This window comes from Muntiacus reevesi, chromosome 19 (genome assembly GCF_963930625.1).
Source record: "Muntiacus reevesi chromosome 19, mMunRee1.1, whole genome shotgun sequence".
In the NCBI taxonomy this organism is placed as follows: Eukaryota; Metazoa; Chordata; class Mammalia; order Artiodactyla; family Cervidae; genus Muntiacus; species Muntiacus reevesi.
In genome coordinates this window covers 49,388,238-49,404,960 of record NC_089267.1, presented here as the reverse complement: position 1 = coordinate 49,404,960, position 16,723 = coordinate 49,388,238, and the positions used below count along the sequence as shown (strand labels likewise).

General features: G+C 36.6%; 1 protein-coding gene across 3 annotated transcripts in view; it reads right to left on the bottom strand.

Annotated features, from left to right (window-relative positions):
- Nucleotides 1-16,723, bottom strand: part of MMS22L (MMS22 like, DNA repair protein) — a 123,493-nt gene that overhangs the window by 4,499 nt on the left and 102,271 nt on the right. For all 3 annotated transcript variants that reach the window (XM_065911348.1, XM_065911349.1, XM_065911350.1), the window contains 3 exons: nt 16,523-16,692; nt 13,820-14,031; nt 9,873-10,036 (listed from right to left, as the gene is read on the bottom strand). In XM_065911348.1, the coding sequence (XP_065767420.1) occupies nt 9,873-10,036; nt 13,820-14,031; nt 16,523-16,692 (546 nt within the window). The remainder of the gene's footprint in view (nt 1-9,872; nt 10,037-13,819; nt 14,032-16,522; nt 16,693-16,723) is intronic.

Below are 16,723 nucleotides of genomic sequence, written 5' to 3'. Positions count from 1 at the left end.
CAAAAAAATAAGTCAGTTACTGTTTCCCCATCTATTTGCCATGAAGTGACAGGACCAGATGCCATGATCTTAGTTTTCTGAATGTGAGCTTTAAGCCAACTTTTTCACTCTCCTCTTTCACTTTCATCAAGAGGCTCTTTAGTTCTTCTTCACTTTCTGACATAAGGGTGGTGTCACCTGCCTATCTGAGGTTATTGATATTTCTCCCGGCAATCTTGATTACAGCTTGTGCTTCATCCAGCCCAGCGTTTCTCATATGCAGTAAATTAGAAACTACTAATAGTTCATCTTTTCTTAAAATTAGATTTATATATTTGTTGTTGTTCAGTCACTAAGTTGTGTCTGACTGTGACACCATGGACTGTATATACACATAAATCCGTCAGTTCATGGTATGTGTGTGTGTGTGTGTATATATATATATATATAAAATCAAGTATTGTTGATGCTAATTTCCTTTTGAAAGGCAGCAAAGTTACAAAGAGATCATTTACGTTCTTTCAGTATTTAACCAAATCCTTTACAGCTGTGCACTTCCACATAAAAACGGTTAAAAAAAAAAAAAAAAAAAAAATCAAGAAAGAACCAAAAATTCACCATGTTCCAAGTGCTAATACGTTTTTTATGCTGTTTTTGGCATATTAAGTAGCTGGGGAGAAAAATTACTTTCTCTAAAGAATAAAAATATTTTCATGAAGTAATTAGCCTCAACTAATAAATGAAAAAAAATTTTTTCAGAAACTGTAATCCACTATGGCAAGAGTACACATGAACCTAACTTAAATAAGTAGCAGATAATGTTTTCCATAGCATGAGGATAGCGGAAAAGGAAGAGATAGAATACTTGTCTTTACTGAACAAGTAAGTTATCATACTAGATGCAATTCTAGAGCCAGTATAAATGATTCTTCTTAAAGATGCTTCTTTGAGAAAAAAAAAAATCCACAAGTTCTTTTGTGGAAAAAGTACCAGAACATGAAGAAATACAGTTCATAAAGTATTAATAGTAAGCACTGTTTCTTAAAAATAACAAATTTAGGTATAATTCACATATAAAAACTAACCTTTTAAAGTGTACAGTTCATTGGCTTTTAGTATGTTCAGAAGAATTGAATATACTTGGTGAAGTATATTCAAGTGGTGAAGCTGTCACCACTATCTTATTTCAGAACATTTTCATCACCTCCCTCTAAAACCTTATAACTATTAGCAGTCATTCCCCATGTTCTTCCTCCCTCAGCCCCTGGAACCACTGATGTACTTTTTGTCTCTATGGATTGTCTGTTCTGGGAATTTCATATAGATGGAACCATACAGATTTGGTCTTATGTAACTGCCTTCCTTTCCTTAGCAAAATGTTTTAAGGTTCACCCATGCTATAGAACACGTTAGCACTTCATTCCTTCTCATGGTTAAACACCATTCCATTATATGGATTTACTTCATCTTGTTCATCAGTTCACTAGATGATTAGTTGATGGATATCGGGGTTGCCTCCATTTTGGCTATTACAGATAACACTGTAGTGAGCATTAGTGTACATGGTTTTCAAAAAAAAAATCTATCCTCTTTGTTTATTTCTTTAAGTGAACTGGGCATTGTTTTTAAAAACTGGGTTATCTTTCAGCTTTTTTTTTAATAACAGCTTTATTATCATATAATTTATATACAATATAATTCACCCATTTAACACGTACAATTCAATGGTTTTTAGGATGATACACAACTGTGCAACTATCACTGCAATTTTAGGACATTTTCTTTATCTTGAAAAGAAACACTGCTCCCTTTAAAGCTCTTACCTCCTATCCTCCAGTACCCCCTCAGCAACCAGTAATCTACTTTCATACCCCCTAAGCAACTGCTAATCTACTTTCCATCTCTGCAGATTTAACTACTCTGTATATTTCATATAAATAGAACCATATAATATATGGTCTTGTGTTAAAGTGGCTTCTTTCACTTATAATAATGTTTACAATACATTCTATAGCAATACACACCATAGCAATACTTCCTGCAGCATGAATTAGTACTTCACTCCTTATATTGAATATATATTTAATATTATATCTAAATAATATTCTCTTGTATGAATAGATCACATTAAAAAAAATCCATCCATCAGCTGATGGTGAGTCCACCTCTGGCTATTACAATACTGCTACAAATATTAAAGTACAAGTTTCTGTGTGGACATATGTTTTCGTTAATCTTGGGTATATATTAAAACTTAGGAGTGCACTGCTAGGTCACAAGGTAACTCTATGTTCAACTGTTTGAGGAATTACTAGACTCTCTTCCCAAGTGGCGACACCATTTTATATTCCCAAAAGCTGTAAATGAGGATGCAGATTTCTCCATGTTCTTGCCAATTCTTGTTATTATCTTATTCGTTATAGCCAACCTAGTGAGCGTGAAGTGGTATCTCATTGTAGTTTTGATTTGCAATCCCCTCTTGACTAATGACAATGAGCACTTTTTCAGGTGTTTTAAAGCCACTTGGTTATATTCTTTGGAGAAAATTGTATTCAAATCCTTTGCCTGTTTTTTTAAAAAAATTCTGAATTTTATTCTTCATATACTCTTGATACAACTTCCTTATCGTATCAGTAATATGCAAATGCTTTCTCCCATTCTCTGAGTTGTCTTTTTATTAATACTTTTTTGACAGTGCTCTTTGAAACACAAAACTCTTTTATTTTGATTAAGTTCAATTTATGTGTCTTGTTCTGTGGCTTGTGCTTTTGATGTCCTGTTTAAGAATTCATTGCCAAATCCAAGATCATGAAGATTTACTCTTGCTTTAAGAGTTTTATAGCTTTAACTCTGACATTTAGGTCTATAATCCTGTTTTAGTTAATTTTTGCATATAGTGTTAAAATAAAGGTGCAAGTTCAATCTTTTGAATTTGGCTATCCATTTGACCTAGCACAATTTGTTGAAAAGACTATTTTCCCACTATTGAATCATCCTGGCACCCCTGTTTAAAGAAAAGAAAAAGTCAGTTGACCATAGATACATGGGTTTATTTCTGGACTTTCAATTGTATCTCACTGATCTATATGTCTACCTTCATGCCAGCACCACACTGTTTTGATTACTGTTGTTTTGCACTAAGTTTTCAAATTGAAAAGTTTATCTTCCAACTTTGTTCTTCTTTAAGATTTTTTTTGCCATTCTAGCTCCCTTGTAGTATTGCATGAATTGTAGAATCAGTCTGTCAACTTTGCTACAAAGAAGCTTGCTGAATTCTGGTAGGGAACCTTGCTGAACTTATTTATTAGTTCTAATAGTTTTCACTGGGTCCTTAGGATTTTCTATATATATATGATATCATATGTATATACATATATATCCATATAGTATAGTCAAAGCTACAGTTTTTCCAGTAGTCATGTATGGATGTCAGAGTTGGACCATAAAGATGGCTGCGAGCTGAAGAACTGATGTTTCTAAACTGTGCTGCTGGAGAAGACTCTTGAGAGTCCCTTGGACTGCAAGGAGATAAAAAAAGTCAATCCTAAAGGAAATCAGTCCTGAATTTTCATTGGAAGGACTGATGCTGAAGCTCCAATACTTTGGCCACCTGATGTTAAGAGCTGACTCAGTGGCAAAGACCCTGATGCTGGAAAAGATTGAGGGCAGGAGGAGCAGGGAATGACAGAGGATAAGATGACTGGATGGCATCACCGACTCAACAGACGTGAGTCTGAGCAAGCTCCGGGAGATGGTGAAGGACAGGGAAGCCTGGCGTGCTGCAGCGCATGCAGTCACAAGGAGTCAAACTCTACTGAGCGACTGAACAACAACAAAATGATATGATGTGCAGACATGGATAATTTTCTTTCTTTCTTTTCAACCTAGATGCCTTTTGTTTCTTTTTCTTCCACTGACTAGAACTTCTAGCACAATGTTGAAAGGAAGTGGCAGGAATGGACATTTTGGTTTTGCTCCTAACCTTAGGGAGAAAGCATCTTAAGTGTGATATCAGCTGTAGGATTTTCAAAAATGTCCTTTATCTGATGGAAGCAGTTCTCTGCTCTATTCCCAGCTCACCTTTATGTAATGCCCATCTTTGTGTCTGATGGTTCTTCTTGTCCTGAAGTCTGCTCTGTGTGAAATATAGCTACACCTGTGATTTGAATTGTTAGCACTGCATATATTTCTCCATCCCTTTACTGTTAATATAATTGTGTCTTTATGTTTAAAATCCATTTCTTATAGCTGACATTTAGTTAAGCCTTCTTTTTTATCCACTGTCAGTCTCTTAATTGGTTTATTTAGACTATTGATATCAGTGATTATTGAAATAGTTGAATTAATATCTACTCTATACATAGTTTTTCTAGTCTTTGCTCTGGTCCTTTTTTTTTTTTTAATCTTTCCCTCTTTTCCTGCCTTCTCTGAAGGTTTTAATTGAGCACTTTGTATGATTCCATTTTCTCTCCTCTCTTAGTACATCCTTTACCTCTTTAAAAAATTACCTACTACAGGTTAAAACTAAACAGAAAGGTGGATACAGAGAATCACAGCTAACCAGGAGCAGAAGCCTTCTGATGTAGCTGGTATTGGTAGGAATATTTAAGCTGAATTTGACAAACTGTTGTATGCTCAGTTTTGAAGGCAATGATTTACCCTATGACCTCCATTCTCTGATGCACCTAAGAATTGTTATTCAGGCTGTCCAGAGTTTTTCCTGTGAGGGTGAGTGATGACTTCCAAGCTCTTTATTATTATAGCAGAAACCAAAGTTCCTCCAACTATTACTGTGAATTATTTCCCCCTTCATGTCTCTTAGATTTTTCTTCTTGTATTTTGCTATTATTAGGTACACATATATTTATAGTGGTGAAATCTTCCTGACTCACCCTTTTATCGTTATAAAATGTTCCCTCTTTATTTCTAGTAATATTTTTTTTTTGTCTAATGTCTTTTCTGTCTGATGTTAGTATAGCTACTCTGGCTTTCTGCAGTTACAATTTGCATGATGTATCCTTTTCCATCCTTTAACTTCCAATCTTTGAATCAAAAGTATTTGCTACAGATATGGTACCAGTGCATGGTGGCCTCCACAAGTTTGATATTCATTCAACAAATACTGGTTAAGTACTAACTTCGTGCCAGTCTCTGCATGGTTACTAACTGGAATACAGCAGTCAACAAAACTGATACTGTTCTTGACCTCATGGAGCATGCAGTCTTGTGTCAGAAAGATGTATCTGTAAGTACTTTTGAAGATGATTAGAACATTAATAAAAGGGCAACCAGACAATCCCATGAAGACAACTGGAAGGTTTAGTAGACATCAAAGGAATGCACCTAAAATCTGTTAGCAATGATACTTCTGCAATAAGCTGATACATAAATATGTAGTGACAATATCACTTAGAGAAAATAAGCAAAATAAACCAAAAAAAAAAAAAGAAAAATTCTCATAATCTCTGTCTTTTGATTGGATTGTTCAACTTTTCACAATTAATATTACTATAGATATAGTCGGATTTACATCAGCCATTTTACCTTTTGCTTTCTAAATGTCTTATGTTTTTTTGTCCATCTAATCTCTCTTCTTTTTGCATTGAGTATTTTCAAATGTAGCATATTAGTTATTTTAATGAGTGTCCATTAGTTTTGAATTATTTCCTTAGTGGTTGCTCTGGGTTTATCATGTACATTTTAACTCTTCAGAGCTTCAGATTTACATGAACCTAATTCCAGCAAAATATAGACACATCGTTCATATACAGTTCTACTCACTTTCCCTTCTTTTGTGGTATTACTGTTATACATATTACATCTACAAATTTTAAAACTCAGTGATACATTATTATAATTCCTACCTTGTAAAATTCCTATGTTTTCAAAGAAGCTAAAAAGGAGAACACATATATATTTTGGGTTTTGTTAAATTTACCTTCTTACTTATCATTTATTGTTCTCATCACTTGTTCCTGTTTAAGTTATCATCTGAAGTCACTTCCTTAGTCTAATATTACTTTGTTCCCACCATCTCCTTTATACTGTTATTGGTAAATATATTAAATTTCTATACATTATAGGACAACTATATACATATTATTTCATACACTTTTAAAATCAGTTGAAAGAAAAAAGGTGAAAATATGCATTTATGCTGCCTTTCAACTACAACTGACCCTTGAACAACATGGGGCCTTCCCTGGTAGCTCAGATGGTAAAGAATCTGCCTGCAATGTAGGAGACCTGTGTTCATTCCCTGGGTCAGGAAGATCCCCTGGAAAAGGAAATGACAACCCACTCTAGTATTCTTGTCTGGAGAATCCCATGGATAGAGGAGCCTGGTGGGCTACAGTCCATGGGGTTGTAAGAGCTGGACACGACTGGACAACTAACACTGAACAACATGAAGGTTTGGAGCGCTGACCCCCCATGCAGTTGAAAATCCATGTTCAACCTTACAGTCGGCTTTCTGACTATAAAGTCAGAAAGGGTTCAGTCATGGTTCCACATTGACAAATTCAACTACCCATAGTTTGTACAGTAATATAGTACGGATTTGTTGAAAAGAAACACTGCAAATAAGTGGACAGTTATTTGTGGCGTTCAAACCCATGCTGTTCAAGGGTCAACTGTACATAATCACCTTTGTTGTTCTTTTTTTACTCGGAAGGATTCAAGTTACTGTCGGAGCCGACTTTCATTCTGAAGAACTTCCTTTAGTAATTTTTATAAGGCAGGTCTGCTAACAACCAATTCTCTCATTTTTTATCTGCAAATATCCTGAGTTCACTGTCATTTTTGAAAGGGCAGCTTTGCTGACTACAGGATTCTGGGTTGACGGTGCTTTCTTTGATCACTCAGAGTGTTATCCCACTGCCTTCTAGTTTCCATTGATTTTGCTGAGAAGTCAGCTGTTAATCTTCCCAGGGTTCCTTTGAAAGTAGACTTGTTTTTCCCCTTGCTGCTTTGAAAATTTTCTCCTTGCCTTTGACTTTCAACCTCCCCCCTCCCCACCCTCCAACTAAGTTGCATCTGTCTGTGGATCTCTTTAAGTTTATTCCATTTGGAATCAGGTGAGCTTCCTGAATGTATAGATTGGTATTAGTCAATAAATTTGGAAATTTTCAACCATTACTTCTTCAGCATTTTTCCTGCTCCTTTCTGGCCTCTCTTGATATTCTATGTAGGACGGTGTGCTTAATGATGTCTTGCAGTTCTCTAAAGCTCTATTCATCTCTTTCATGTTTTTTTTTTGTTTGTTTGTTTTTTGCAATGCATAACACCTAACAATTTATCTTCAAGTTTGCTAATTCTTTCATCTATCAATTCAAATTAAACTTAAGATTTTCAGTTTAGCTTTTAAACTTCAGAATTCCCAGTTGCTTATTTTTTGTTTTAATAATTTCTATCTCTCTACTGATATTCTCTGATATGACATTGTCATCACATCTTCCTCTACTTTATTAACATGATTTCCTTGAGCTTTCTGAACACTTTTATAATGACTACCTTGAAGTTCTTTGTTTATTAAATCCTCTATCTGATTGCTTATACTGACAGGATCTGTTGACTGATTTTCTCTCAGTAAACGAAACTGTATGATCTTATCAAATCCAGGCTTTTTTAAAGGGGGGATTTCTGAGATTAGTGTTGATATTTGTTCTCACCCCAGGGCTCTTTGCAGCCAATTCTCTCACTAAACTAGTTCACCTACAGATTAGCTTACACCTCCAATAAATCTATCATTCTCCTACCTATTGCCTTTTAACCACAAACTCCACTGCTTTTGACAGCACCCTCAGGCTTGAACTTTTTCACATTTCGTTGTAAATGAAGTTTGTTCCTTTGGGAGAGATTCAGAGTTATCTGTCCTATGGCTTTCTCCTACCCCCTCCCACTCTCAGGCAAAATTCAGAGGTGAAGTTCTGTTGCTGGGGACAGGGATCATGGGGTCCACTATTTTCTGACTGACATACCCACGTTAGGTGCTGCATGCTTGTGGAAGGAGGGGTATTAGCTACAGATCCTCTTGGTATGAATTCTCTACCTCTAAGCTGCAGCAAGGACAATCAACACTCCAGTATTCTCACTGATAACATACTCAGTATAGTCCTCCCATCTCACAAGTGGGAGCTGAGTGGAAGAATGAAGGCCTCACTTCTCACCCACACTCCCCTGGAATATAACCTTAGCATCAGGTGGCTAGGAGGCAGGAGGAGAAACACTGATACTCTGCCTCTCTTAGGAAGACAGCCCTCCTCCTGGAAGCTGCAGGGAGAGGGAACCCTCATTCTTTAATTTACCAGAGTTGCCATGCCTCTGAGACAGGAAGAGAGAAGGTAGTAGTCTTGGTTCAAATATCAAAGACTTGCTGTTCCTACCAAGCTTCAGTAGATTTTCTTAAATACAATTTCTCCATTTGCTGTGTACCCTTTTAGGACCATTTCCAGAGAATTTAAACGCTTTTCTTTTAAATAATTTTCACCAGTTTTTCTGAGGATCAAGGCTGCAGAGCTCCTCATGTCACATGCTGGAAGTGAACTCAAGCTGTTGTGTACAGGTAGTTTGGCCAGACACTGAAATATCCTTGGGCATAGCACTAGTTTTTACAATTTCACAAACTGTCCTTCCAAAACACTGAGACTACAAGGAGAGTCAGAGGATCTTCTCTGAGCCAATCACACACACCTGTGTTTAAACACTGCTCCTTCAGGTTGTAGGACAATGTGGAGACAGAACACTCATTCTGTATACCTGCTGTTTGGAACATGCAACGCACCACTAGCTACAGACGAGCAGCAAAATTCCCCTCCCCAAACCTGACCTCCTTCATGATAAATATTGTACTCACTGAAACAACAGGCTAGCTAAAAAGCTATACTGTCTGCTCTGTCTCAAATTTTTTACTGTATAGTACAACAGACTTTCACTGAAATTAAAAGCATGCAAACGTTTTCAAAGAAGGTAAAATTTCTAAAGAACAATCTGGGATCTATCTCTGGATATTCTTTACTGAAGCAGTGTTACTATGAAGTAAGGGTATTTTACGTTAACATAATAGAACACTTTTCACAAAACCAAGCTTGGAAGCAGAGAAGACCGTTTTTAAATATCAAAATAACACGGATTAGAACAAAACATGCATAAATTTTTGAGATAAAACAGGACATTTCAAAGAGCTGTCTGAGCTTTTAGCTGCCACTCTGCATGCTGCCCTTGTATTCTTTAGGATATATACTGTACTCACTTATCACAGTAGTTAGAAGTACTTAAGCAGAAGCATTTGAGAAGCCTGCCCCAAACGATCACATTATAATGATAAATACACACACAAAACATCTATTTACACTAAAAATCCCTTCAGGATAGAACTACAGCCACTATTCTGCATATTCCCAATAAGCTTGTTAAGGCCTGCTACTCACAGCAGGGACTAAATAAATAATATTTTTAAGTGATCACAGGCAGTAAGGCTGATGAGACTGAAAACAAAAGGATCAACATGTACTTACAGGTTTGTCCAGAGATCAGCTTACATATTATAGCAGAATCTAGAATAGGAGAAAGTAGGCTGCCCGCTCACCACTTGATATTTAGCAAGTTGCATTCAGTATCAGAGACAAATTGAACAAAAATTAAATAAACATAAATCAACAACTTGGGAGGGGGAAGAAAAAAAAAAACTAGACTGAATCATGTCAGTTTTTAACCATTTTATCACACCCAACCTCAGCTACTGGCTGGAGTTCATTCTTTAGTTATAATAAAAATTAAGTTGATATGAAATAACCATATATTTTCATAACTGTCAATTTAATTGATAGAATTGAATATTTTCTTAATTTGTGAACACAAAAGTATAACAAATACAAACTCTTAAATGAACTAACCTTGAGGTTCACTGACCAGCACCAAGCATTTTAATACTCCAGGGAGGAGTAGTTCAATTTCAGAAACATCAGTGTTAGTTTCCTTAACAAGCTGGAGGATGAAGGCCAGAATGGATGCCAAACGAGGAGGCAGCAAGGATCCTTTAAACTCAAAGTAGGACTTCCTGAAAAGAAGCACAATTTTGTTCTTCTTTCTCTTTAAAGTTTCAATAGAGCAGAATCAAATGTCATACACTTGAAAGATGATGGCCTATTTTATCTCTGAAATCCACAAAGCACAATTTTTAAAAGCTATGTATATTTTACCATATTTTCTTCAAACCTAAGATTTTTGAATCAATGACTGCATATCCTACTGGCATGCTATAAAGGCCAAAGCAGAATACAGATACAAACTAAATATGAAGCAACCTGGTCTTAAAATAAACAATCAAAATCTAATAAAATCTGTTAATTTTTTTTCTTTCTAATATAAGCTTTATCTCCCCTATGAGCTCCTCAATGATACATTTTCTTAATCTGAATAGCATAAAGAGTCTCTCCTCAAATTTATTTATCTATGGATTTGAAAGAGAGTCTTCTTTTTCCAAATAAATAAGAGAACTATACTAGAAATCATCTTTCCATTCCAACCTGTATCCTTCCTTCCCTTATGAAATAAAAGAATTAAAGAGGCAATTTAGGATTTAATATCTTCTTTTAAAGCAGGACAACTTTAATCATTTGAACTCAGAGGTCGTAAAGATAACTCATCTGCCTCATCTTTGTATCTCTACCTCTTAGAACAAGTCTCAACTCATAGCAAGTATTCAGTGTACTTTTTTATGTGAATGAATGAAAAGTGGAAACTGCAAAGTTTCTAGAAAGTCTAGACAATATGAAAAAGTGCCAAATATAGCTAAATCTAAACCAGACATCTACATATATTTTGCGAAGTGACATAATTTGCCAAAATGGGGCATAGAAATCACTAAATATTATAAATTCCTTAAGGGCAGAACTATGCCTTCATCATTTCTACTCCATACAAATATTAACTTCCAACAAATATTACATATTAGAAAATTCATTTGTTCTTTGAGATCAATTGTTTTATGTGTTTTGTTTAATGCTGAATTTCTAATGCCTAGAACAAACATTCATTGAGTATGTGGTGTGTTTGGTAAAAGTTTAAGAACAGAAAGTAAAATATGGTCTCTGAAAGCAATGGCTCACAGTCCAGTGGAAAAGTTAGACAAGAAAGAAAAGAACAATTATAGTGTGATAGGTGCTTTGGAAGATAATCTCAGAATTCTTGGGAATTCAGTAGAAGGAGTCCTAAGCTAGGGAATTATAAGAGTAGAGAAGCTTGGAATAGAGGAAGTCATAGGAGACAATCTCTCTGTCTTTCCTGAGTGTTAAAAGAACAAAAGAAAAAGGAATTGCTACTTGTTTAGGTCTTCAACTAGAAACAGTAAGAAAAACATTTTCACTATATACAAAGTGAAGAGGAAAGTCAAGGAAAAATCGCCAGGGTTAAACACTGGGCGTTAACAGCTTTAAGGTCTTAAGGATTTGATTCCATTTCAGCACTTGCCATTTGGTTTACTAAAATTACCTATCCAGTGTCTCAAACACAGTGGTAGAGGACTATAATCATGCTGCAAAACTCATATACAAGTTTGGCAAAACTATCATGATTCTGAGAACTGAATTACACAGAGCACATGGCTCCAGAAGAAGGAAAGAAGTATCATGGTACACTGAGATATTAGGTGTAGGTCCCATAAAGTCTAGGAGTATTTAACCCAGTAGATAGCATTTTAATGGAGAAAATGGTCTGAACAAAGCTGTGATATAGGGAAATGTGAAGCATTCTGGAAGGGTAATAATTAAACCAACATCATTAGGGTTTGTATATGATGACACATATATAGGAAAGTTAAGTGACAGATCATGGACAGCAAACAAAGAAGGTTTGAGTGCAAGGAAGTGTCATACTGGAAAAACATTTTAGGCAAATAGATGCGGAAACAATGGAAACAGTGGCTGACTTCATTTTTCTGGGCTCTAAAATCACTGCAGATGGTGACTGCAGCCATGAAATTAAAAGATGCTTACTCCTTGGAAGGAAAGTTATGATGACCAACCTAGACAGTATATTAAGAAGCAGAGACATTACTTTGCCAACAAAGGTTCGTCTAGTTAAGGCTATGGTCTTTCCAGTGGTCATGTATGGATGTGAGAGTTGGACTAAAAAGAAAGCTGAGCGCCAAAGAATTGATGCTTTTGAACTGTGGTGTTGAAGAAGACTCTTGAAGAGTCCCTTGGACTGCAAGGAGATCCAGCCAGTCCATCCTAAAGGAGATGAGTCCTGGGTGTTCATTGGAAGAACTGATGTTGAAGCTGAAACTCCAATACTTTGGCCACCTGATGTGGAAGAGCTGACTCATTGGAAAAGACCCTGATGCTGGGAGGGATTGGGGGCAGGAGGAGAAGGGGCAACAGAGGATGAGATGGTTGGACGGCATCACCGACTCGATGGACATGGGTTTGGGTGAACTCTGGGAGTTGGTGATGGATAGGGAGGCCTGGTGTGCTGCGGTTCATAGGGTTGCAAAGAGTCGGACATGAGTGAGCAACTGAACTCAACTGAACTGAATCTGGGGGAATTGTTTAGGTAAGACTGGAAGAAAAGCCTAGAGATAATGAAATTAGTTATGACACTCTGGCAACAGTGTAGGTATAATGTGATAAAAAAGGGATGTGAAAAGGGAAGGAGACAGTCATTTGCCAAAGGCTGAAAAGGGAGAGGAAACAAAAAATATGAAGCTTTCAAACCTGATTAACAGGACACTAGGAACACACAGAGAAAGTCAGAGGGAGAATAGATCTCAGACATGGAATTCTGTAACATGAGGTGACAGATTATATTAGGATATTCAAGTTATCAGATCATTAAAAACACAGGAAAAAAACACTAAGAATAATATATATCACCATAGCATCTTAAAAGTTTAAAAACTAATTTCATATGAAGCTAAATACTTCATGAAGACAAAAAAAAAAAAGGTGGTTTCTAATGTTGAAGTTAGAAGATATGGAGTTTAGTAGAAAACCTAAGAAGTTTCATTGACTCATTTGCCTAATAATAAAACTGAGTTATTAAGACAGAGAAGACTAAAAGAAAAAGGACTTCACATTGCTTCCTTTTTCATATTAGCATTCTTTTCACTTAACTATCTCTTATAATTACTTCATTTTGTACAGTACAAAATACAGTCAGTGTTTAACTGATAAAAAGTAATACATATACATGTTGTTATTTAGTTGCTAACTCATGTCTGACTTCTTTGCAACCTCATGGACTGTAGCCCACCAGGCACTTCTGTCCATGGGACTTTCCAGACAAGAATACTGGAGTAGGTTGCCCTTTCCTTCTCCAATACATACATACATACATACATATAGGACATATATGGGCTTCCCAGGTGGCTCAGTAAGAAAAGAATCTGCCTGCCAAGCAGGAGATGTGGGTTCAATTCCTGGGTTTGAAAGATCCCCTGGAGAATGAAATGGCAACCCACTCCAGTATTCTTGCCTGGCAAATCCAATGGACAGAAGAGCCTGGTGGGCTACAGCCCACGGGGTCACAAAAGATTCGGACACAACTTAGTGACTAAACAGCAGCAGCAGGACATATATAAGAAAAATAATAGCAATACAGAGAAAACAAGCAATTCAGAGAAAACAATCTAAAGAGCTCTGTCTTAGGCTGCCAAGTCATTCTGATAAATTCTGAGATACTTCCCAGGAAAAGTTTCTAAACTCAGAATCCTACAGGTTGCCAATACTTTTGTTATCTTTTAATGGAGAAAATTATTATTTAATAGAGAAAATAAACTATTCTGTTTTTAATAGAGAATAATACATTGTAAACACCACTTATTCTTAATATTTAGATGTACCTTATGACATGGACAATGCATTTCTTTAGCAGTGACATCGGTGGAACACTGGCTGAGTTCTTCAACGCCAACAGAACGGGATGTTGTCCAACACCTAAAACATGAGCTGAGGCTGGAAGAAATCGCCCGATATACTGCTCGATAACATTCCCCAGCAACTGATTCAGATAGGCATTTGGATTTTGAGACTGACAACACACAACACACATGCCCTACAGGAGAGAAAAAAAAAGGGAAGTACTAGAAGATAAAGTTTAAAGAAAAATCAGGAAGTTACTAACTTTGCCCCCGGCATTGATATTTATATCAGAATGTGTGACTTAACACAGTCAACAAGAACGCCTTCCAGAATCAACAGGTAATGCTTGTAAGAAGCTCAGGGAGCAGCTGAGTTTGGTTAACTTATGTAATGGTACCCAATCGAACACGTGTTTGGGGCACACCCAGAGGAGGCAGGGGAGGAAAGTGGGAAGACAGATGAAGCTCCCTTCTGGGTCTCATCTTCAGGAAACTTCACCACCACACTCATCAATGAAATATATATGTAATTACAATGTTATAAAATACACATTAGGACTATTTTATTTAATATAAATTTATTTAATTTTAATTGAAGGCTAATCACTTCACAGTATTGTAGTGGTTTTGCCATACACTGACATGGATCCACCACGGGTGTACATGTGTTCCCCATCCTGAACCCCGCTCCCACCCCCCTCCCCATCCCATCCCTCTGGGTCGTCCCAGTGCACCAGCCCCGAGCTCCGTCTCATGCATTGAACCTGGACTGGCGATCTGTTTCACACTTGATAATATAACATGTTTCGATGCCATTCTCCCAAATCATCCCACTCTCATTAGGTCTATTTTAAAACTTATGGTACTGGTCATTTTATCTGAATAAGACTATAAAATTTATGCTAAAAACTTTCAATGTTAAGAAACATAATACATTTTTTAAATAAAAATAACAAAAGCAGAGAAATGCAGAAGATTAAGACTCGGAATAATGACAATTGATTTTGAGGTTTTTTTATTTTTTTTTTGCTTTTTTTTTTTTTGAGGTTTTTTTTTTATATGTCAGCACTGTGCCGCATGTTTTGTATTCATTATTTCATTTAAATTTCTCAAAAAACATCCTCACTGACTTAGTGTTATATCTCTGATTTTACAGCTGGAGAAATTGAGGTTTAGAGAAGAGTTTGATGAAGGTCAAACAGAACTCATAACGTCTTATTATATGTCTGTTGATTTAAACTCTTGTATTTGTATAGAGTTAATGAGATACTTTCACATGGATTGCAGTGTTTGATACTTAGAAACAAATCAACACCCTAAAAGTTTTTTTCTGCTAATATTACTAAATATTGCATTTTACTAAATAATCACCAATAGAGCAAAAAATTATGCTCTAAAGGTTCACCTACAATTTGGTACCTTAGTGACTTCACAATGTGGTTTTTCCAGAGAAATAATCAGAAATGACTGTCATGTCTCTATTTTAACTATAAATGGTATTTGTCTAGTAAAATTTTGAAAGTTTATTTCTAATGAAAAACAGTACAAAGCTGTTAAAACATAAGCACTTAAACAATTGAAAAAAACAAAACAATGGACTCCCCCACCCATTTCTTTCATGCTCTGTTTGAGGAAAAGCATATTACATCAGAAGATAAAATAATAAATGAGTACTTCTAAAAAAATTCTGATGAGAAGAGCTTATACCTTTAAGAAGCTAAAGATAGAGCTCCAAGTCAGTTCTGCCAAATGGATAATTCAACTAATTTTTAAACTTAGGAAGTTTATAAGAATTCTTAAGTGAACTGTCTTGGTATCAGAGGGCCACGCTGGGGCAAGCACTCCACACAACTACTGATATAAGCAGCCACCATGGAAGCTAAGAAGTATTCTATTTCTTTCTGCGGCTCTACAACACTCACACTCAGCCACTCTGTGACTGGTGATCCTAAATGTTTCTAAAATCTGTGTGCTCTGCACCCACTGCCTTAGTTCCATACCTTCAGATGATAAACTACCCGCTGACTTCCAAATCTCCAGTCTAACCTCCTCGCCAACTTAAATGTGGCCACCAGGAACACCTTTCTAAGACGTAAATAGGGTTTGTCACTCCCACTTCTCTGCTCGCAATCCAACAACATTCCCCTGGTAGGAGGGCAAGTGCAAACTTTGTAACAGTACACCAGACTCTCCGCTGCGGGCTCCTCCTGCATGAGCCTCCAGCCACAGAAGAATCACTTGCCTTTCCTCATGAGTCATGCTTTCTTCTAGCTTATGCTCTCCACATGCTGTTCCCTCTGACAGTCCTGTCCTTCAGCTCCTATCCACTCTGCTCTTTAACACCTAATATCCTTTACTACAGCTATCTTCTCTTGCATCTCCTCGGCCCAGTCTGGCTGACAGACAGCGGAGGCCTCTGAGGAAAAAAATGCTGAGCCAATGCAGGATTGTCTACGCTAGTCAGTCTCTTCGCTCAACTTTAAGCTTCTTGAGAGTGGAGGTTTTGCCTCTTTCATCTTTGTTTTCAGAGCTCAACATAAAAGAATTTTAAACCTGTTCAGTGGAAGTACATCATCACACGTGTACATGGAATACAACGTATGGCTTTGAAATCTGCAATTAGTAAACTGCTTTAAGGCAAGCGTCAATTTTTTTTTTCCTTTTAAGGAGTCACACTTACTATACCTGGAGATACAAAGGAAGACTCTTCTGAATTGCAGTCAGCATAGGCGCAGGCAGTTCCTTCTCTTGCTGTAACACTGTATGCGGCAGCAGCAAACAGTCTATGATCCGGAATAGTAATTTTTGGGCTTTAGAGGTGGCAAAGATCAGTGCCCATGATTTAACTAGAATTCCTAACAAAGAGGAGTGGTAAGAGAAATTATG